The sequence below is a fragment of the Callithrix jacchus genome, chromosome 4, assembly GCF_049354715.1.
Source record: "Callithrix jacchus isolate 240 chromosome 4, calJac240_pri, whole genome shotgun sequence".
Taxonomy (NCBI): domain Eukaryota; kingdom Metazoa; phylum Chordata; class Mammalia; order Primates; family Cebidae; genus Callithrix; species Callithrix jacchus.
The window spans coordinates 83,228,483-83,253,636 of NC_133505.1; the positions used below are offsets into that span (position 1 = coordinate 83,228,483).

A 25,154-nucleotide genomic window follows, 5' to 3' on the forward strand; every position below is an offset into this window, starting at 1 on the left:
AATCTAAAGGACCTTCAACAAATTTACAAGAAAAAAACAAACAACCCTATCAAAAAGTGGGCCTAGGATATGAGCAGACACTTCTCAAAATAGGACATTTATGCAGCCAACAAACATATGAAAAAAAGCTCATCATTACTGGTCATTAGAGAAATGCAAATCAAAACCACATTGAGATACCATCTCACACCAGTTAGAATGGCGATCATTAAAAGGAGACAACAACAGATGCAGGAGAGGATGTGGAGAAATAGAATGCTTTTCCACTGTTGATAGGAATGTAAATTAGTTCAAACATTTTGGAAGACATTGTGGTGATTCCTCAAGGATCTAGAACTAGAGTTACCATTTGACCTAGCAATGCTATTCCTGAGTATATATGCAAAGGATCATAAATCATTCTTTTATAAGGATGCATGCAGGCATTATGTTTATTGTGGCACTATTCACAATGGCAAAGATTTGGAACCAACCCAAATGCCCATCAGTGATAGACTTGACAAAGAAAATATGGCATGTCACACACCCATGATGTCATGGAATACTATGCAGTCATAAAAAAAGGATAAGTTCATGTCCTTTGCAGGGACATGGATAAAGCTGGAAACCAATATTAGTAGCAAACTGACACAAGAACAGAAAACCAAGCACCACATATTCTCCCTCATAAGTGGGAGTTGAACAATGAGAACACTTGGACACAGGGAAGGGAACATCACACACTGGGGCTTGTCAGGGGGTGGGGGGCTAGGGGAGGGATAGCATTAGAAGAAATACCTAATGTAGATGAAAGGGTAATGGATGCAGCAAACCACCATGGCTTGTGTATACCTGTGTAACAAACCTGCATGTTCTGTACATGTACCACAGAATTTAAAGTATAATTAATTAATTAATGCTGCCCAACTGCTTCTCTAGATTCCTCATCTCTGTACAGGGTATCTCTGAAAGAAAGGCAGCAGCCCTAGACACGGTTTATAGATAAAACTCCCATTTCCCTGGGACAGAGCACCTGGGGAATGGGCATCTGTGGACAAAACTTCAGCAGACTTAAACGTTCCTGCCTGCCGACTCTGAAGAAAGCAGCAGATATTCCAGTACAGCACTCAAGCTCTGCTAAGGGACAGATGGCCTCCTCAAGTGGGTCTCTGACCCTCGTGCTGCCTGATGGGAACACACACCCAGTAGGGGTCGACAGATATACAAGAGAGCTCTGGCTAGAATCTGGCAGGTAACCCTCTGGGGTGAAGCTTCCAGAGGAAAGAGAAGGCAGCAATCTTTGCTATTCTGCCTTAAATGTAAATGGACTAAATGCCAGGCAAACAGGGCCTGGAGTGGACTGCCAGCAAACTCCAGCAGACCTGCAGAAGAGGGGCCTGACTGTTAGAAAGAAAATTAACAAACAGAAAGCAATGGCATCAAATCAACAGAAAGGAAAACCATGCAAAAACTCCATCTGAAGGTCACCAACAGCAAAGACCAACAGTAGATAAATCTATGAAGATAAAGAAACACCAGTGCAAAAACCATGAAAATTTCAAAAGCCACAATGCTTCTTCCCCTCCAAAGGATCACAATTCCTCACCAGCAAGGAAACAAAACTGGAAGGTGAATGAGTTTGACAAATTGACAGAAGTAGGCTTCAGAAGGTGAGTAATAACAAACTCCTCCGAGCTAAAGAACCATGTTCTAACACAATGCAGGGAAGTTAAGAACCTTGAAAAAATATTAGAGGAATTGCTGACTAGAATAACCAGTTTAGAGAAGAACATAAATGACCTGATGAAGGTGAAAAACATAGCATAAGAATTTCATGAATTATACACAAGTATCAATAGCTGAGTCAATCAAACAGAAGAGAGGATATCAAAGTTTAAAGATCAGCTTAATGAAATAAAGCATGTAGACAAGATTAGAGAAAAAAGAATGAGAAGGAATGAACAAGCCTCCAAGAAATATGAGAATATGTTAAAAGACCAAATCTACATTGGATTGGTGTATCTGAAAGTGACAGGGAGAATGGGACCAAGTTGGAAAACACACTTCAGGATATTGTCCAGGAGAACTTCCCCAACCTAGCTAGGCAGGCCAATATTCCAATTCAGGAAACACAGAGAAAAACACAAAGATACTCCTCGAGAAGAGCAACCCCAAAACACATAAGTGTCAGATTCACCAAGGTTGAAATGAAAGAAAAAAACAGTAAGGGGAGCCAGAGAGAAAGGTTGGATTATCCACAAAGGGAAGCCTATCAGACTAACAGTGAATCTCTCTGCAGAAGCTCTACAAGTCAGAGAGTAGAAGCCAATGTTTAACACTCTCAAAAAAAAGAATTTTCAATCCAGAATTTAATATCTAGCCAAACTAAGCTTCATAAGTGAAGAATAAATAAAATCCTTTACAGACAAGCAAATGCTAAGGGATTTGGCCACCACCAGGCCTGCCTTATAAGACGTCCTGAAGGAAGCACTAAATATTGAAAGAAAAACCCAGTACCAGCCAGTGCAAAAAACAAAGTAAAATGTAAAGACCACTGACACAATGAAAAAACTGCAAAATAACCAGCTAGCATCATAATGACAGGATCAAATTCATACAAATAAAAGAAGAAGGAAGACATACCAAGAAAATGGAAAGAAAAAAAATAAAAGCAGGGGTTGCAATTTTAGTCTCTGATAAAACAGAATTTAAACCAACAAAGACAAAAAGAAAAGAAAAAAAGACAAGGAAGGACATTACATAATGGTAAAGGGATCAATGTAACAAGAAGAACTATCATAAATATATATACACCCAGTAAAGAAGCACCCAGATTCATAAAGCAAGTTCTTAGAGTCCTACAAAGATACTTAGACTCCCACACAATAATAGTGAGAGACTTTAATTCCCCACTATCAATATTAGATCAACAAGACAGAAAATTAACAAGGATATCCAGGACTTGAACTCAGATCTGGACCAAGCTGACCTAGTAGACATCTACAGAACTCTCCATATAAAATTAACAGAATATACATTCTTCTCAGCACATCGCACTTATTCTAAAATCGACCACGTAATTGGAAATAAAACACTCCTCAGCAAATGCAAAAGAAAGGAAATTATAACAAACAGGCTCTAAGACCACATTCCAATAAAATTAGAACTCAGGATTAAGAAACTCACTCAAAACCCCACAACTTCGTGGAAACTGAACAACCTACTCCTGAATGGCTACTGGGTAAATAATAAAATTAAGGCAAAAATAAATATATTCTTTGAAACAAATGAGAATAAAGATACAACATACCAGAATCTCTGGAACACAGCTAAACCAGTGTTTAGAGGAAAATTTATGGCACTAAATGCCCACAAGAGAAGGGAGGAAAGATCTAAAATCAACATCCTCACAACACAGTTAAAAGAACTAGAGAAGCAGGAGCAAACAAATTCCAAAGCTAGCAGAAGACAAGAAATACCAAAGATCAGAGCAGAACCAAAAAAGATAGAGACATAAACAACCCTTCAAAAAACTTAGTGAATCCAGGAGCTGGTTTTTTGAAAAGATTATCAAAATAGATAGACAACTAGCCCGAGTAATAAAAACGAAAAGAGAAGAATCAAATAAACACAAAAAATGATAAAGGTGATACCACCACTGATCCCACAGAAATAAAAACTACCATCAGAGAATACTATAAACACCTCTACAGAATGTAGAAAATCTAGAAGAAATGAATAGATTTCTGGACACATAAACCTTCCCAAGACTAAATCAGGAAGAAGTCAAATTCCTAGATAAACCAATAAGAAGTTCTGCAATTGAGGCAGGAACTAATAGCCTACGAACTAAAAGAAAAAGCCAAGGATTCGAAAGATTCACAGTCAAACTCTACCAGAGTTACAAAGAGGAGCTGGTACCATTCCTCCTGAAACTCTTCCAAACAATAGAAAAAGTAGAACTTTTCCTTAACTCATTTTATATGGAAGCATCATCCTGATATTAAAACCAGGAAGAGACAAAACAAAGAAAGAAAATTGTAGTCCAATATCCATGATGAATATGAACATGAACATTCTCAATAAAATACTGGGAATCTAAATCCAGCAGTACATTAAAACACTCACCCACCATGACAGAGTTGAATTCATCCCTGAGATGCTAGGCTGGTTCAACATATGGAAATCAATAAACATCATCCATCACATAAACAAAACCAATGACAGAACCACATTATTATCTCAATAGATGCAGAAAAGGCCTTTGATAAAATTCAATACCCTTCATGCTAAAAACAATCAATAAAGTAGGTATTGATGGAATGTGTCTCAAAATAATCAGAGCTATTTATGACAAACCCACAGCCAATATCATACTGAATGGGCAAAAGCTGGAAGCATTCCCTTTGAAATACTGCACAAGACAAGGATGCCCTCTCTCACCACTCCTATTCAACATAGTATTGGAAGTTCTGGCTGGGAAAATTAGGCAAGAAAAATAAATAAATGGTATTCAATTAGGAAAAGAGCAAGTCAAATTTTCTCTATTTGCAGACAACATGATTGTATATTTAGAAGACCCCATTGTTTCAGCCCTGATAAGCAACTTCAGCAAAGTATCAGGATACAAAATCTGTGTCCAAAAAGCACAAGCATTCATATACATCAATAATACACAAACAGAGAGCCAAATCATGAGTGAACTCCCATTCACAATTGTTACAAAGAGAATTAAATACCTGGGAATACAACCTACAAGGGATATGAAGAACCTCATCAAAGAAAACTACAAACCACTGCTCAAGGAAGTAAGAAAGAACACAAACAGATTGAAAACATTTCATGCTCATGGAAAGGAAAAACCAATATCATGAAATGATCATACTGCCCTAAGCAATTTATAGATCCAATGCCATTCCCATCAAGCTGCCATTGACTTTCTTCACAGAATTAGGAAAAAATGAAGGGGGAGGATCCAAGATGGCTGATTAGGAGCAGCTCAGGATTGCAGCTCCCAGCAAAAGTGCAGAGGGTGAGTGGACACCACATTTACCGACAGATTTTTATTGCCCACAGACCAGGAGATTCCCAGGCAGAGGAGCCCCACAGGTCATCAGCACAGCTGTTTTCGCCAGTGCAGCTGTTTTGGCCAGTGCCCTGGTGCCATGGGTCTCTACACAAAATACATGGGTCTGGGCGCCATTTTAGCTAGCGATTGGAGGTCCTGGGAGACAGAGTCACCCATTCAACTGGTAAAAAGGGGCACTGAAACAGGGAGCCAGACCAGGAGATTCCCAGACAAAAAAGTGCCACAAATGTCAGCTTGGCTGTTTCAGCTGGTGCAGTTGGTCACCACACAGGAAATCACACAGATTCCAGCGTCTTTCCAACAGGCAACTGGAACACTGGGAGACAGAGTCTCCCATTCAACTGGAAAAAAAAAACGGGTCTGAGGCAGTGAGCCAGGGGATCAGTCTCAGCTGGTCCCACCCCCACAAAAAACAGCAATCTGAAATGCTCTGGATTGAGAATTTCGCAAAAAGCACAGCTAAACCTAGGAGGGTCCAGCTCTATGGGGGAGGGATGTCTGCCATTACTGAAGCAGTCCACCACTATGGATTTAGTCCACCATTGCCGAGGCAGCCCGCCATTTCTGAGGCAGCCCACCATTACAGAGGTGGGCCGCCATTGCCAAGGCAGTTCTGACTATACCTGTATAAACAGGACTACAGGGAAGTTCACATGGCAGCTGGGCAGAGCCCACAGCAACTCAGCAAAGCCTCTGCACACAGACAGTGACTAGGCTGCTGCCTTGCTGGGCAGGGAAGCCCTGAAAAAAGGCAGCAGCATGACAGAAACTTATAAATAAAGCGCTAATTCCCTGGGACAGAGCACCTAGGAAAAAAAAGGCGGGGGCAGTTATAAGTTCTGCTCCAGCAGACTTAAATGTACCTACATTTAAGTATAAATGTAAGCAGCTACATCAGTCATCAAAATTGAAAGAGCTAGAGGAACAAGATCGAACTCAAAACCTAGCAGAAGACAAGAAATAACTAAGATCAGAGCAGAACTGAAGGACAGAGAGATGCAAAATACCCTTCAAAAAATCAATAAATCCAGGAGCCATTTTTTTGAAAAGATAAAAAAAAAGACTACTATCCAGATTAATAAAAAAGAAAAAAGAGAATAATCAAATAGATGCAATACAAAATGATAAAGGGGATATCACCACAGATTCCACAGAAATACAAACCATCATCAGATATTATTATAAACAACTCTATGCACATAAACTAGTAAACCTGGAAGAAATTGATAAATTCCTGGACACTTGCATTATCTCAAGCCTAAACCAGGAACAAGTCGAAACGCTGAATAGACCAATAACAAGGGAAGAAGTTGAGGCAGTGATAAAGAGCCTACCACCCAAAAAAAAAGCCCAGGTCCAGATGAGTTCACAGCCGCATTATACCAGACATACAAAGAGGAGCTGGTACCATTTCTTATAAAACTATTTCAAACAATCCAAAAAGAGAGAATCCTTCACAAATCAATTTATGAAACCAACATCATCCTGAGACCAAAACCTGGCAGACACTCAGCAATAAAATAAAACTTCAGGCCAATATCCATGATGAACATAGATGCAAAAATCTTCAATAAAATACTGGCAAATCAATTGCAACGACACATCAAAGAGCTTATCCACCATGATCAAGTAGGATTCATCCCAGGGATGCAAGGCTGGTTCAACATACACAAGTCTATAAATGTAATTCACCACATAAACAGAACCAAAAACAAAAACCACATGATTATCTCAATTGATGAAGAGAAGGCATTCAACAAAATTCAACAGCCCTTTATACTAAAAACCCTCAATAAACTCGGTATCGATGGAATGTATCTCAAAGTAATAAAAGCTATTTACAACAAACCAACAGCCAATATCATACTGAATGGGCAAAAACTGGAAGCATTCCCTTTGAAATCCGGCACAGACAAGGATGCCCTCTTTCACCACTCCTATTCAATATAGTACTGGAAGTTCTAGCCAGAGCAATCAGGCAAGAAAAAGAAATAAAGTGTATTCAGTTAGGAAAGGAGGAAGTCAAATTGTCTCTATTTGCAGATGACATGATTGTTTATTTAGAAGACCCCATCATCTTAGCCAAAAATTTCCTGAAACTGATAAACAATTTCAGCAAAGCCTCAGAATACAAAATCAATGTGCAAAAATCACAAGGATTCCTATACACCAATAACAGACTTAAAGAGAGCCAAATCAAGAATGAACTGCCATTCACAATTGCTACAAAAACAATAAAATACCTAGGAATACAACTAACAAGGAACGTAAAGGAGTTCTTCAAGGAGAACTACAAACCACTGCTCAACGAAATAAGAGAGGACAAAAACAGATCAAGAAACATTCCATACTCATGGTTAGGAAGAATCACTATCGTGAAAATGGCCATACTACCCAAAGTAATTTACAGAATCAATGCTATCCCAATCAAGCTACCAATGACTTTCTTCACAGAACTGGAAAAATCCACCATGAACTTCATATAAAACCAAAAGAGAGCCCTCATAGCCAATAATAAATGGTGTTGGGAAAACTGGCTAGCCATGAGCAGAAAGCTGAAACTGGACCCCTTCCTGACACCTTATACAAAAATTAACTCCAGATGGATTAAAGATTTAAACATAAGAACTAACACCATAAAAACCCTAGAAGAAAACCTAGGCAACACCGTTCAGGACATAGGCACAGGCAAGGACATCATGACTAAAACACCAAAAGCAATGTCAACAAAAGCCAAAAGAGACAAATGGGATCTAACTAAACTAAAAAAACTCCTGTACAGAAAAAGAAACTATCATTAGAGTGAACCAGCTACCAACAGAATGGGAAAAAATTTTTGCAGTTTACCCATCTGACAAAGGGCTAATATCCAGAATCTACAAAGAACAAAAACAGATTTACAAGAAAAAAATAAACAAGCCCATTCAAAAGTGGGCGAAGGATATGAACAGACACTTTACAAAAGAAGACATACATGAGGCCAACAAACATGAAAAAAAAAATGCTCATCATCACTGGTCATTAGAGAAATGCAAATCAAAACTACATTGAGATACCATCTCATGCCAGTTAGAATAGTGATCATTAAAAAATCTGGAGACAACAGACACTGGAGAGGATGTGGAGAAATAAGAACACTTTTACACTGTTGGTGGGAGTGAAAATTAGTTCAGCCATTGTGGAAGACAGTGTGGTGATTCCTCAAGGACCTAGAAATAGAAATTCCATTTGACCCAGCAATCCCATTACTGGGTATATATCCAGAGGATTATAAATCATTCTACTATAAGGACACATTCACATGAATGTTCATTGCAGCACTGTTTACAATAGCAAAGACCTGGAACCAATTCAAATGCCCATCTATGATAGACTGGGCAGGGAAAATGTGGCACATATACACCATGGAATACTATGCAGCTATAAAAAACGATGAGTTCCTGTCCTTTGTAGGGACATGGATGAACCTGGAAACCATCATTCTCAGCAAAGTGACACAAGAACAGAAAATCAAACACTGCATGTTCTCACTCATAGGTGGGTGTTGAACAATGAGAACACATGGACACAGGAAGGGGAGCATCACACACTGGGGTCTGTCATGGGGAAATAAGGGAGGGACAGCGTGGGGTGGGGAGTTGGGGAGAGATAGCATAAGGAGAAATGCCAGATATAGGTGATGGGGAAGAAGGCAGCAAGTCACACTGCCATGTGTTTACCTATGCAACAATCTTGCATGTTCTTCACATGTACCCCAAAACCTAAATGCAATAAAAAAAGAAAAAAAAAAGAATTAGGAAAAAAAGTACTTTAAATTTCATATGAAATGAAAAAGAGCTTGTATAGCCAAGACAATCGTAAGCAAGAAGAACAAAGCTGGAGGCATCACACTACCTGACTTCAAACTATATTACAAAACTACAGTAACCAAAACAGCATGATACTAGTACCAAAACAGATATATAGAACAATGGAAAAGAACAGAGGCCGCCGAAATAACACCACACATCTGCAACCACCTGATCCTTGACAAACCTGACAAAAACAAGCAATGGTAAAAGTATTCCCTATTTAATAAATCATATGCAGAAAACTGGCTAGCCATATGCAGAAAACTGAAACTGGACTCCTTTCTTACAGCTTACACAAAAATTATCCAAGATGGATTAAAGATTTAAACATAAATCCTAAAACCATAAAAACCCTAGAAGAAAACCTGGGCATTACCATTTAGGACATAGGCATGGGCAAAGACTTCATGACTAAAACACCAGCAAAGGCAACAAAGGCCAAAATTGACAATTCAGGACATAGGCACGGGCAAAGACTTCATGACTAAAACACCAACAATGGCAACAAAGGCCAAAATTGACAAATGGTATCTAATAAAACTAAAGAGCTTGTGCACATCAGAGTGATCAGGACACCTACAAAATGAGAAAAATTTTGCAATCTATCTATCTGACAAAGGGCTAATATCCAGAATTTACAAGGAATGTAAACAAATTTACAAGAAAAAAAAATCCCATCAAAGTCGGGGCCAAGGATATGATAGACACTTTTCAAAAGATGACATTTATGCAGCCAACAAACATGAAAAAAATATCATCATCACTGGTTATTAGAGAAATGCTAATTAAAACCACATTGAGATATCATCTCATGCCAGTTAGAATGGTATCATTAAAAAGTCAGGATACAACAAATGCTCAAGAGGATGTAGAGAAATAGTAATGCTTTTACACTGTTGGTAGGAGCATAAATTACTTCAACCATTGTGGAAGACAGTGTGGTGATTCCTCAAGGATCTAGAACCAGAAATATCATTTGACCCAGCAATGCTATTACTGTGCATATACCAAAAGGATTATAAATCATTCTACTATAGAGACACATACACACGTATGTTTACTGCAGCCCTATTCACAATAGCAAAGACTTTGAATCAACCCAAATGCCCATCAGTGATAGCCTGGATAAAGAAAATGTGGCACATATACACCATTGAATACTATGCAGCCATAAAAAAGAATGCATTCATGTCCTTTGCAGAAACATTGATGAAGCTGGAAACCATCATTCTTAGCAAACTAACACAGTAAAACAAAACTGAATACCACATATTCTGGCTTATAAATGGTAGTTGAATCTGGAGAACATATGGCCACAGGGAGGGGAGCGTCACACACCAGGACCTTTTAAGGGGTTGGGGGCATGGGGAGGGATAGCATTAGGAGAAATACCTAATGTAGATGATGGGTTGATTGGCACAGCAAACCACCATTGCATATGTATACCTATTTAACAAACCTGCACATGTACCCCAGAACTTAATTTGAAAAATTAACACATTGCAATTGCACATATTTATGTGGTATAATTTGACATTTTGATACATGTATAAATTGTATAATGATCAATCAGGGTAGTTAGCCTATCAGCTCACACATTTATCATTTCTTTGTGGTTAGAACATTCAGAAGCCTCTCTTCTTGGTATTTTATCATATGCAATACCATAGTCACCTTATTCTACAATAGAACACCAGAACTTATTCAAACTGTCTAATTGTAACTTTGTACCCATTAACCATCCTCTCCTTATCTTCCCCTCTCCTACCTCCTCCTCAGTCTCTGGTACTCATTGTTCTACTCTGTTCTACAAGATCAGCTTTCTTTTTTTCTTTTTATAGATTTCACATATGTGTGAGACTCTGCAATATTTGTCTTTCTGTGTCTATCTTATTTCATTTAACATAATATCCTCCAGGTACATCCAGAAGTTATTCTTACATAAAGTATTCTGCATGATTTTTTTCTCCTTAGCCTTTAAAATAACTTTCTGCAGTCTATGCCACAATAGAAAATAAACAATAAAACAAACCGGTGCATTACTTAGACAAAGTCAGAGTAAATTCTTATTCTTATTTACCATCTTTTTACAAGCAGCATTAGACTACTAAAATAAATAGTGTGCTGCTGCCTGTTTATAAGGAAAAACACAATACCACCATTGCCTACTAATTATCATCCCAGGAGTTTAATGAAAGCTAGTCACTTATTTAGTAACATATTGCCTTAATTTTCCTGCAGAAGAGGTCAATCTATAGCTATAATTAATAACAGGCTCCTTCTAAAACATAGCTTATCTTTTATTATGCATTTTCCAGCTGTACAGCATGATGTTTGGTATACATAGTGAAATGGTTACTATAATAATGTATCTATCATCTTCACATAGTTACTTTTTTGGTAAGAGCACCTAAAATCTACTCTCTTAGAAAATTTCCATTATCCAATGCAATATTATTAACTATAATCCTCATGTTGTACAATAGAGTTCTAGATTTCTTCATCTTACATAATTGCAACTTTGAAGCCTACATCTTCCAACTCTCCACCTCTGGTAATCACTGCTCTTCTCTCTCTTCCTATGCATTCAAGTTTTTTTTTTTTTTCTTGAATGCCACGTATATAAGTGAGATCATGCAGTATTTTTTTTTCTGTGTCTGGCTTGATTCACTTAGTATTATGTTCTCCATGTTTATATATTTTATCAAAAAAGGCAGGATATCCTTTTTGTAAGGCTAAATAATCAGTGTGTGTGTGTGTGTGTGTGTGTGTGTGTTCATCATCCATTCATGTTTCCATGGAAACTTAAGTTGTTTCAGTATCTTGGCTACTGTGAATAATTCTGCAATGAACAGGGGAGTGCAAATATCTCTGAGTTCCTGATTTCATTTCTTTTGAGTATATATTCAGAAGAAAGATTTCTGGGTTATGTGTTAGTTCTATTTTTAATTTGTTGAGAAATCTCATTACTGTTTTATATAATGGCTTCAGAAACATTCCCACCAACAGTGTAAAATGGTTCTCTTCTCACCATAGCTTCAGCAACACATATTATATCTTGTCTTTTTCATGGTAGCCATTCTAACAGGTGTGCAATAATTTACTGAGATTTTGATACCAATTCTTCTGATGATTAGTGATTGGCACATTTTCATATACCTATTGGCCATTTTTATGTTTTATCTGAGAAATGTCTACTCATGTCATTTGCCGATTTTTAATCATATTATTATTATTCATTGCTATTAAGCTGTATGAGATTTTTACATATCTTGGGTATTAACCCCTTATCAGATATATGGCTCACAAATATTTTCTTCTAATTTATACACTTTTTAATTTTGTTAACTGTTTCCTTTGCTGTGCAGAAGCTCCTTACTTTGATGTAATCTCAATTGTTTATTTTGCTTTTGTTACCAATATTTAGTTGTGATATTCAAAAAATCATTCCTAAGGAGAATTTCCATGAGCTTCTCCCACATATTCTTCTGGGATTTTTATGGTATTAGGTTTTATATTTAGGTTTTTAATCCATTTTTTGTTGAATTTGTGTGTGGTGTAAGATGTGTATGGATATCTTTGTTTCCATATGGATATCTAGCTTTCTTAACACGATCTGTTTAAGAAACTATTATTTCCTCATTTTGTCTTCTTGGTATGCTTGTCAAAAATTAGTTGATTTTAAACTTTATATAGTTTGCTTCTGGATTCCTTTTAATGACCATTAGAGTACACATCACAGATTTACTAGTGTGTTTTTCTATTACTTTTCTGAACTAATATTTTTATTGGAATGAAGTCCTGTGTCTCCCAATTGTTTCATTAACTCTTCATTTAAATATATAAAACCTTTTTTAGAATGACACTCATTTATACAAATGAACACACTGAATTATGCAAAAAATATAGTTAACTGTTCATGCCCATGTTCAATTCATGGCTTAGTCTAAATGGCTCAAGAAAATGATTACTGTTTCATGATACACAAAAAAGAAAATTCTGCAACATATATTACATGTTGGGATTATAGTGCACATCTATTTTTTTAGTCCCTGTAATATGTCATCAGTAGAAAAAACCATTAGAGGGTACTAGAAGAATGCTGGAAGCAAAGAGTGAGTCTCCATATCCCGACCCCACCAATTCATATTCAAAATGACCACATGAAGCAGCTGGAGATAGTCTTTAAAATACATAACGTAAATTGAAGCGGTGATAAATTGTCTGTATGATAATTTATTTTAACATTGTTACTTTGGTGTATAGGAGTAAGGAAATTCCTGCCTCATATAGTAGGCTGTTTTTTTCTTTTCTTGCTCAAGAGAATTTATTCAGAGATATGTATTTATTGAAACATATCACCTGTTAGTAATCTTGACAGGAAAGAAATACAGATCCCACCTACCTTTCTCTAAGCATTGGAGGTTACCAATATCTATGAAAAGAAACTGTACAGCAAGTAGTTATCATAGCCTTGATGCATAGGTTATTTGATTTCAAAAAGCGTCATGAAATGGCAAGTTCTTTTAATAAATATCAGTAATTACCATGGTTTAGAGGTAAATAGGTTTGGGTCCCAAGTCCCTTTCATCAAGATCCCTAACAGGTGATGTTTTAATACAGATATGCAAGTTTATTAAGAAGCAGCTTAGTCATTTAGGTGGCCCAGAGGACTTGAGGAAAATTGTTATAGGCCTCATATAAGCATATAAAATGGAAAAATGGAGATGATTTATATTGCTCAGCAAAGTTTTGGTAATTTTTTCAAATCAATCCCATTTTGCAAAAAGTTGTTCAAAAAATAAAAATAATTCATTTGACTTTGAATTTTGCTTTTACAAAAGTATAAAATTCAGACATGTAAGAAAATAGCATTTACTATATATCATTTACAAATATCTGAAAGAAATTATTCTGTATGAAGAGATAAATGCTTTCCAGTCTTTCTCATATAACTAACTTTAATTGTGTGAAAAGTATTAAGTTAATAGGAGCTAAGAAATGTTTAAAAGAACTTTAGAATCATAGATCTTTCTGTTAATAGAGTGAAAAATAATGATATTTTCATGTAGCCAATAATAAAAACTTATACTTTCTTTTTAACAGCAACAAAAGTATCAGAAAGTATCAAAGAGAATGCAGTTTTTTAAAAGCAAGTTTAACTTCTGCCCATTTTGTAGTATTTAATATTGTTTCATATCTATTCAGGGATTACCTCAGCTTACCTCAAACAATCTAGATATATTACACAAATTAGGATGGGTATTACTATGATAATACTCCATCCTAAAATCTCAGTGGCTTAAAAAATAGTTTTTAAGCTTTCCCACTTCTAAAGCATACTGTAGATGTGAGGCTCTCCAGGGTGCTGAACTCAATGTGATGGCTCAGCATTTCAGGCAGTTTCCAATTACAATATGTGACCTTCACTCTCATTCTTAGGGGTAAGAGCTGAATGGGAAAATCATGAGGGGTTTTTATCTGCCTCCAGTGGAAAGTAACACTGTCTGCTTTAGCTCACATTTTATTGGCCAGAGAAACACATAACATATGTTCCCTTCTCATTGCTGAGAGATTGGAAAGGATGGGGGTTTGGTAAGCATCACTGTCTCTGATAAATCGTATTATTAAATATTTTTTAAACTAGCTCCAATAAAGAGCTTAAGGTTTTTAATATTCTCTTTCCCAAAGATTATTTCCTGGATTTCACATGCAAAAATTTCTAAAATGTAGGATACGATTTTGATTACACGGATTTTTTAATTTGGTGAAGAAATAGAAACAAAAGAGCTTAATCAGACTTATTGATTTAGGCTCACAAATGTGTTCTAGTCCATGCTGCCCTCTTCGTTTTTAGCCAATTCTTCTTCCTGGGCAAGAGACAACACAAGCATTTCCTTCTAGACACCCAGAGAAGTAGTGCATGCTCTCTCGCTCTCTCTCCTCTCTCCATCTTCTTTCTCCCCCTCTTCCTTTATTCCTCTATACTCCCTGTTTTTCTTCCTTTCTCTCAGTCTCCCCCACTCCCCACTGTCTCCTCTTCAACTAAAGATGCTATTCTCTCTTTAAAATAACCCATGAAGTGATTTTCTTCTTTCCATTACTCTTTACTTAAATTTGTGACTGACTGTTGTTTGGGAAATACCAAAATATAATCCTCAAATTGAAGCAAATGTTTTTTACTTTATATTATTAGAAATTTCCGTTGTTTTAAATTTCTCTGTGTTTTATATTCACAGGTCCCTGATCTCACAAGGAACACAACTGGTTGAAACTAAATGAGAAACGTGTAACAACATTTTGTAGTAATGATAAGAGGAACATAGCTACAGCCCAGTATGAAAGCATTAAACTATTATGTAAAAGTATCTCTAACATTTTCTGTTTGGTTTCATGTCTAGGGCACAAAATTATCTTTTTAATATCTTGGCACATGAACCTGATTTTTATTTATAATCCGTAATTCTGAGAGGCTTAATAGTGAAGTAGCAATTTTCTCTAAAATGAAATCTGTTTAATGCTAATAAAACTGTATTTACTTTTGCTGCGACTAGGAATCAACTCAAGATATAAATGTCTATTTTCATTAACTATTATAGGTTGGTAAATTTTTGTACTTTAATTATGATATTGAAGCAGTATAATATTTCTCACTGATAGATTTTCAAGTACTATGTGAAAAGCTCTTTCCTATCATCCATAGATCAGTCTCTATAGATTGAATAGGACCCAAAAAAGTAAATTCAACAGAAATATGTGAATGTGAACTTATTTAAGAAAAAGGTTTTTGAAGAAATAATTAAATCAAAGCTCTCAAGATGAGATTATCCTGGACTAGAGTTGGTCCTCTATCCAATGGCAAATGTCTTTTTAAGATGAAGAGTAGGTGTGGAGACCAGCACAGAGGAAAATGCTGTGAGAAGAGCCTTTTTGCAGGGATTTGGGTTATTCCACCACAAGACAAGAAATTACTGAAGCCTCCAGAATCTAGAGGAAGCAGGGAAAACTTCTCTGGAGTCTTTGAAGGAAGTAGAGCCCTGCCAACGCATTGATTTCAGACTTCCGGCTTCCAGTACTGTTAGAGAATAATTTTTTGTTGTTTCAGTCCATGAAGTTTATGGTAATTTATTATGACAACTTTAGGAAGTAAAAGAGTTCTGCATACCAGGACAAATCTTTGAAGCTGGGTATGGGAGAAAAGCTATCCTGTGTTGGAATCACACATTTTGAGAGTCTTACTCAGAGACTGAAAATTAAGTAACATAAGCTCCTAGCTCTGGTACTTCCTGCTGATTTTTAAATGTCTTTCTGTCATGTATTTTTTTAAATTAAAATGATGATATTTTAAAAATAATCTCATACTAGAATCCTTTCATTATCCTTATTAACCAAATGAGTTCTCTTTGGGAAAATGAATTTTTTTAAAAGAGGTTCTTTCTCAACAATGGTTCCAAAATGAATGTGAGAAATTATACATGAGAAGATTCAAAAATCCGGCACTGTGCATGGATGTGTGCAGAAAAAAAAGAGGGTATTCCCAGTAATCACTCTTTCCTCATGATTTGATGCCCACATGATGGCATGTGATGGGAAATTAAACAAGAAAATTCTTTACGTTGTGGCAATATAATTGCATTTTAAAAACCTTTTAAAAATATGAGAAGAGATAAGCTATGAAATTCAAGTTCCTTTTCTACTTTTTGAGAAAAAAAAGTAACAAAAATAGAACCTATACTTAAACTAAGGTTAAGAAAATTGACAGTCCATGTTTCCAAACTCAGATCAGCTAAGTAGAATGGATTATCAGTGCAGCCTGTGTTCCACATACCATGATTGTTTGGAGGAGCAGCTTCACTGCAATTTCCTGAAACCACTGTGGTAGCCCAGAGGTCTCAAATGTAGAGAGCAGCCGCCTCCCAAATATCAGAATGCGGCCCACCAGTAACGTTTGCAAGGGCCAAGGTAATCCAAATGAGAGGTCACAGACCTTATATTTACCTATTTTGAATATATATTTATATCATTAAACTCAGTTTGAATTCCCCACATATTAGTTTCTCTTTAGTACAAGGCTTTGAAGTATACGGAGCTCCAGTGATTAGTGTGGAAGATTCACTTGGTCCAGACATCATGGTAATTTGTTATGACAACTCTAGGAATGTAATAGAGCATCTTAATAGTTCTACACGATAGGGCAAATCTTTGAAGCTGGAGATCAACATCAGTAGATTTCCCTGCAGTCTTTTCCACTCTTCTGAGAATGGGAGCCTGCAAAAGCACTTCCCAGTTTCCACTTAAGTCCTTAGATTGCTAATATAACTTTCTGGTAGTGGATCTAATTGAATTTTTTCTATCTTGCTTTTTCTCTGCTTTCTAATACTCAGTCACTGGTATCACATAGATCCAGTTTGTCCTCCCACCATCATATGTTGGAGTCCATGAGAATTTCTTGTTATCTTGTTTTAGAGTAGATATTTTCTGTAGGCTTTTGTTTGCTTGCCAATTTATTTACCTATATACTTTCTCTATCAATTTTGCAAGGGGAGAAGTCAGATTAAAAGATTCTACACAGAATTTTGTTTATCTGAGTCTCCTTAGTCAACTCATATGTAAAATATGGGTAATAATATGAAACCCCAGCTCTACTAAAAAAAAAAAAAAAAAAGTTGGGTATAGTGATGGGCACCTGTAATTCCAGCTACTTGAGAGGCTGAGACAGAAGAATTGCTTGAGCCTGGAAGGCAGAGGTTTCAGTGAGCTGAGATTACACCACTGCACTCCAACCTGGGCAACAAGAGTGAAACGCTATCTCAATCCCAGTACTTCGGGAGGCTGAGGCAGGTGGATCACGAGGTCTAGAGATCGAGACCATGCTGGTCAACATGGTGAAACCCTGTCTCTACTAAAAAAAAAATACAAAAAATTAGCTGGGCATGGTGGCGCACACCTGTAATCCCAGCTACTCAGGAGGCTGAGGCAGGAGAATTGCCGGAACCCAGGAGGCGGCGGTTGCAGTGAGCCAAGATCGTGCCATTGCACTCCAGCCTGGGTAACAAGCGAAACTCCGTCTCAAAAAAAAAAAAAAATGGGTAATAAAATAATAGTATCTATTTTATAGGATTAAGAAAGGAATAAAATAACATGAGACATATACATTTTTAAACACTGGTCCAAAATTAGAGCTTGAAATACTTAGCTCTTATTTGTAGCCATTAGATTCAAACTGTCTTTGAACTTTCTAGATTCTTGTTTATCATAAAGTTCCAAAGAAGCCTTTCTTATGAGTTTTTGGAATAAACAGCATATGAGAAACAGCAGACTAACAGGTGGTAGGAGGTACCATTACTTACAACTGCAATTATTCAGAAAGGTTCTTGACAGCCTGCTATTAGAGGGAAGATAAAACTAAAATGCCATAAAGAATTGTGTTGCTCCCTAGTACAATAATAAACACATATTTTTCACACAGAGAGTATAGTATTGTTAGCTAATAACTTAAAAAACATTTAAAGTATTTTAAAATAAAACATCAGAAGTTAACTCCATTAAGTTTCAAATGAAAAAAAAACTTACCTATAAAACATTTTATTATGAACATAGTTACCTTTTCACCCTTTCTTAGATTGAATAGCTATATTGAATTAATATTTATTAAATAAATAGATCTATTTATTTAATATATAATGGTTAATGAACCATTTATTTAAATACATATATTATTTAAAAAGCAATAGAAAGAAAGAAAAACCCATTAAAATTTTCATATCATTCAAAGTTATAGTGGAAGACAAATCGTGTACCATTAGTCTTCTAAGACATCTATCCCACAATAGTGCAGAAAATTCATTGTAATGCATGATGTTTATTATTCATCTATTCTCTATCAGCATTATTTTTGGGTAGTGTAAAGTCTATATCAGGTTTCAGCTATCTGCAAAATCAAAGGGTTTGGTGGTAGGACAGTATTTTCCCCAAAAGAAGAAACTGATACCAAGAGATTCAGTAAAGTCAAAATTGAAAATCTATTTTTATTCCACTCTAAAACATATTGGCACTTTAAGGATCTCTCAGTGGAATCTTGGGGCTGTTTGTCTTTGACTCTTCTTTGGATTTCTCCAGAGAATAAATGATGGAGCTGAGTCTTGGTTATAATTGGCAAAAGAACATTAGTGGCTGGTATGACACATTAAAACTATCAGTAAAATATACCTAATCCCCAGTTGTCTGTATATATAGATAATTTTTGAACAATTCAAGTAGTATGTGACCCAGTGTCCCCGTCTGTAAATAGTGACAGGCTCACTTCACTTCAAGGCTTTAAGACTTTCACTACAACATGGGTGTTTAGTGAATTCTTATAATTTTATGTAGTCTTGACACCTATTTTGAACACAAGTTTAAGTTTCTCATACTGGAAGCAAGGCTTAGTCACCCTTAACACAGCTTTCAGTTCTATACCACAGCAGAATGGCTCAAGCTGGTGGTCAGAGACAAGAAGTGAGAAACATCTCCCCTGCCCAGCAGACTATGATCCCTGTTTTCCAGCTTTTTTCTTTAAATGGACCATTCAGACATTTGCCCATAAAGTTGAAGTGACCAACATCCTATTCCTATATATACTGCTGGTGGCTATTCACTGCCTCTCTCTCTCTGATCCTCCACTTCTGCTTCATGTGACCCATAAGTTCCTCTTGATTAATTATGCCCTCCTTGCCCAAAATATGTAAGCAAAAATCTTTGATCAGAGCACAGTGGTTCATGCCTGTAATCCCAACATTTTGGGAGGCCAAGGCAGGCAGATCACAAGGTCAGAAGATCAAGACCATCCTGGCCAACACAATAAAACCCTACTTAAAAAAAAAAAATAGCCAGGCATGGTGGCATGCACCTGTAGTCCCAGCTACAGCTCCTCAGGTAGCTGAGGCAGGAGAATCACTTGAACCCAGGACACGGAGGTTACAGCGAGCCAAGATCACACCACTGCACTCCAGCCTAGGCGACAGAGCAAGGCTCCACCTAAAAAAAGAAAAAAAAAAACAAAACTTAAGCCTTGTTTCCTCCTGCAGTAGTGTACTGAACATTATTCTTCCATCTGAAGAACAATGGGCTGTCCCAGCCCGGGTTTTCCCCAGTGTCCTACGGAATACATAACATTTGTTTTTCAGCACCAGAGTAATTGTCATGGGTCATACAAGAGCTGTAAGGTCCTCTTCCAGTGTAAATAAGGTCCTTGTGTGAGGGACCCTGGTTGCAAACCAGATAGTAAATCATCCTCCACCTGAAAGAAGTGTGTCATGAAAGTATACTAAACACACTCATGTCTGACTCTCTTTCATTTTCCTTCAGCACAGAGGTGACAGCCATTCTAGTACTGGATCCCTAATGTAGCTGGGGCTCTCAAAACAAAGTGGTATTGCTGAGAAAAGCAGATAAGCAAAGGGAGCCAAGGGGCTGTCAGAGGAAAGAACTGGCCACCTGACACTAGAAAGCAGCATCTTGCCAAAACATAAGAATTAGACAAGGAAAAACAAGGACAAGCAGTTGAAATTCCATGGTCTTTGAAATCTCAGTAGCTTTTAATACTCTTAAAAATATTCCTTATTCTTGCAATGCTCGTCTCTCTTTTGAGACACTGCACAACCTCAATTACTGTCCTGCCCTCTTGGACTACTCCTCTGCATTATTTCTATTTTCTTTTCAGCCTCTGATTCTCTTCTTTTCTCTCTGGTCTTGCTTTCTCTCTTACAAATGTATCCTTCATTATGGTGCTTTCATATGATGTTTTTAAAAGCTAAATCGGTGTATTTATTGTTGCCTTTTTGCTTTTTAATATATTAACATTCCTATTTTGACTGAGCTATTTCACAGGAACAATATTATCTTGTCATTTTAATAAATAAATGAAAACATTGATAAACTTGAATACATTAAACAAATAACTAGTATTTAATAAATGATGCCAAAAAAGGGAATGAAAAGATAAACCACAAAGTGGACCTACTATCTATGAAATATTAAAATTTCCATAAAGCAGTAAGATGAAAATAGACAGTTCATTACAAAAATAAGAAAAGATCTGAACAGGCCCAGCAAAGGGATGAAATTCTAATGGCCAGTAAACACAAGAAAAGTTATCATACCTCATTAATTATCAGGTTTATTAAAATTAAAATGATTTCAAAATATCACTACTCATCTGCCACATTAGTAAACATTAAATCTTTAATACACCAACTGTTTGTAGGATGTGGGGCTATGAGAATCACATAGCTTGCATATATGGCAGTGTTGGGTTTAGCCACTTTCAAAAGCAGTTTGACTTATCTGATTAAGTTAAATATTTGAATTTCTCATGCCTATTAATTCAGCTTCCAGGTATAAAGATAAAATATTGCAAATCTGCATGAGTCATGTCCAAGAGTGTTTAGAACCATATAATGTCTAATAGACACATGGAAACAACCTGTCAATCTAAACTAAAATGGATGTTTAAAACTCAATATATTCATATAATGATATTTGCACAGAAATGTAAATGAAAAAAGGTCTACATACAATAACATTCATGGTTACAACATAAAGTTGAACAAGTCTCAAAAATACATAGAGTATAATTTCATTTGTATAAAATTCACAAAAAAAAACTAAACTATATTGCCTTGGGATATGTCCAGAGATGGTAAAGCTCTAAGGAGAAGCAAAGAAACGATTCTTACAAAAGTCAAGATTGTGGTTACCTCTAGTGGGGAGGAAGGTCATTGTGTTCTAAAGGGGCACACAGAGGATGAGACTGGGGGTGAGGGAGTTTCTACTGTGTTGACCATATTGTTTGTTGATCTAAGTAATGAGTAGATATTTGCTTTATAGTTATTCTTTAAATTTCTCACAATTAAAAATAACAAGTAATAGGGGTTTAAAGAAAAATATGGTAATTGGCCTCCAAATATGACCTCCCAAAGAATCATAGCTTGGGTAATTTAGGGAGCCCCTCTGCAAAGGTAGTCTAGACTGCCTTTGACCCACACAATATAGTGAAAGTGATACTGGGTGACTTCCCTTTCATGTGACTTTTAATTTGTTCTCTACAAATGCTGACTCTGGGAAAAGCCAACTACCATGGAGGTAGTGTGACTACTCTGAGGCCTCCATGCTATCAGGACAAACTAGTCAAGTGAAGCAGCTGCTGGAGCAGCTACAACTATTCCAGTCATCCCAAACAAAGATCCAGATGTGTGAATAAAGAAGTCTACATGTAACTCTAGCCCTGTAATCATCTGAACACAGCTGCATGAGAGACAGTATTAATTAATAAATTGATATTTTAAGCCACTAAGTTTTGAGGTGTTTTTCTATTCAGCAATAGATAATTGGAACAGAGAAAAAATGGAAAAAGTAGAAAAAATAAAAATTTATAATTAACCAAGAGAAAGAAAAAAACAGAATCTAATAAAATTATTTAAATAAAGAATAAAAAATTACCATTCCTAAGAATAAGGCTCATACATTTATTTCAACAAACTTCATCTTTTCTTAGAGCCACACTCATATTTTCAATTATCTGCTGAGATATCTCTACCTGGGTATTCTGTTGAGTTTTTTTAAACCAATAAATCTGAAATGAAGATACACCTTTTTCGGAAATTGGACCTTTCTCCTAAATTAATGCTTTCGTTAGTTTCAGGCTAAGCTTGACTCATCTTAAATTCATACTCTCACTTAGTTATATTCATTTAATTAGATGTAAAGTCTTATTCAATTGATCATTTATTAATTCCTTCAATAAATATTCAGTTACTATTAAGTTCTAAGCACTAAACTAGGTTCTGAGCTATAGCCTCTGTAAAGGTGACTGAACCAGTTATGCTTCCCACTGTCTACAATACACTTGAAACAGCCTCTCCCATTTCATTTGATTATCTCCATCATCTTTTTAGGCTTTATTTCTTCTTGCTTGAACTACTGACTAGTTCCTTTAACTAAGGAACAGTTTTTCTACCTATTGTTTTCACTGGACTGGCTTAGCCATGCTTCCAGATTGATCCTGGCCCCCTCATTACTACATTTCTTGGTAAAAATGATTTACTTATATAATACTAATCTGTTTCCACCTCCCAGAACTTTAGTTTAATATTTAATATAGCACTTACATCATCCCTGTGTATTAATTTCTGCTCATTATTCAAGGCATGTCACAGATATTACCTCTTACTTGAAACATTTACTGTTTGTGAGATATTCTTTTGTTCATTTTGAAACCAGTTTATATTGGGGAAATAGGGGCTTTATATTTTGCCAGGTATTATAACAATTTAAAATGAATGACTGCCCTTTACAGGATGTGAACTTAAACATCATGTTTTTTGGGGGACTCAAGATGGCGCTGTGAAAACAACCCAGGATTGGAGCCCGCGTTGAATTCGCAAACGGTGAGTCAGTGCTGCATTTCCAGACTGATCTTTGTTGCCCACAGAATGGGGAAACTCCCAAGTATAAAAAGACACGGGACGCCAGGCAGTAGGTCTGCCTGGCGAAGCCGGCAGCCGGGGCGGCGGCGGCCGACCCTACCCAGCAATCCCCACAGGGCGCGCTTGTCCGGGTGCCTTGTTGAACCGGCAACCTGAGACTTGAGAGGGCTGGACTTGAGACGGAACGAGACTTGCACAGTAGCCCAGCCCAGGGGATTGCAGGGACAGATCGTTTGGGATACCCAGTGGGACGAACAAAACCGCGATTTCAAACTATCCCGGGCAGACGATCTGAGACGCTCTGTGGGGGAGGGGCGTCCACCACTACGGAGGCAACCTGCCCCAACTGATAGACACGCCCACTGCTGAGGCAGCCAGCCGTTGCCGAGGCAACCCGCCCCAACTGAGATACACGCCCACTGCTGACGCAGCCAGCCATTGCCGAGGCAACCCGTCCCTACTGAGATACACGCCCACTGCTGACGCAGCCTGCCGTTGCTGAGGCAACACGCTACAATGAAGAGACTCCGCCGCAGGGCATGGCGGAGACCACAGCAGAGCCGGCAGGAACAGCGCGAATCACACAACAGCAGGGCGGAGCCTCGGCAGCCAAACAGTGGCTAGTCTGCCTTTGAGCTGGGCAGGACACCTGATCGGACATCCAAAAATAAAGCCCAAACCCCTCAACACAGAGCATTTGAGAAAAAAAAAAGGGTTGTTTAATGAGCTGTGTTGCAGCAGAATCAAACATAGCAGGCTAACAGCCCTGAATGAACAACAGCGTGCACAGCTCAGCAATTAAACCCCTATAAAGTACAAACTGTCTCCTCAAGCAGCTCCCTGACCCCTCTATATCCAAAAGACTGTCATTAGGCAGGCATCATCCTGGGACAAAGAGAGCAGAAAAAGAAACTGGTAGCATCCCTCGCTGTGCCACGGCTACTAGAGGTGCACCCCAGACAAGCAGAGTCTGGAGTGGACCTCAACAGTCATACAGCGAAGGGGCTAGACTGGTAGAAGGAAAACCAAGCAACAGAAATACTTCATCATCAACATTCTGGGTGTCCACTCAGAGACCCAAACGAAAAGTCAGCAACTACGCAGACGACCAGCGGACAAATCCACAAAGATGGGAAGAAACCAGCGCAAAAAGGAGGAAAACACCCGAAACCAGAACACATCGCCTGCTAGAAAGGACCAAAACTCCTCACCAGCAAGGGAACAAAGCTGGACAGAGAATGACTGCGACGAAATGACGGAATTAGACTTCAGAAGATTGATAATGAGAAACTTTTGTGAGCTAAAAGATCATGTATTAAATCAATGCGAAACTAAGAACCTTGAAAAAAGATTTGAAAAAAGATTCGAGGAAATGATAACAAGAATGGATACCTTAGAGAGGAATATGAATGAATTAAAGGAGCTGAAAAGCACAATACGAGAACTTCGCGAAGCAAACGCAAGTTTCAATAGCCGAATTGACCAAGCAGAAGAAAGAATATCTGAAGTCGAAGACCAACTCAATGAAATAAAACGAGAAACCAACATTAGAGAAAAAAGCACAAAAAGGAATGAACAAAGTCTCCAAGAAATGTGGGACTATGTGAAAAGACCTAACCTACGTTTGATAGGTGTACCAGAAGGGGACGAAGAGAATGAATCCCAGCTGGAAAATACTCTTCAGGACATCATCCAGGAAAATTTCCCCACCTAGCAAGACAAGCCAACACTCAATTGCAGGAAATACAGAGAACACCACAAAGATATTCC

General features: G+C 37.3%; 1 protein-coding gene across 1 annotated transcript in view; it reads left to right on the plus strand.

Annotated features, from left to right (window-relative positions):
- Window positions 1–16,273, plus strand: part of MEI4 (meiotic double-stranded break formation protein 4) — a 324,961-nt gene extending 308,688 nt beyond the window's left edge. Inside the window, exon 5 of the mRNA XM_035297801.3 lies at window positions 15,159–16,273. Coding sequence (XP_035153692.3) covers window positions 15,159–15,191 — 33 coding nt within the window. The 3' untranslated portion in view covers window positions 15,192–16,273. The remainder of the gene's footprint in view (window positions 1–15,158) is intronic.
- Window positions 16,274–25,154: the final 8,881 nt, after the last annotated feature.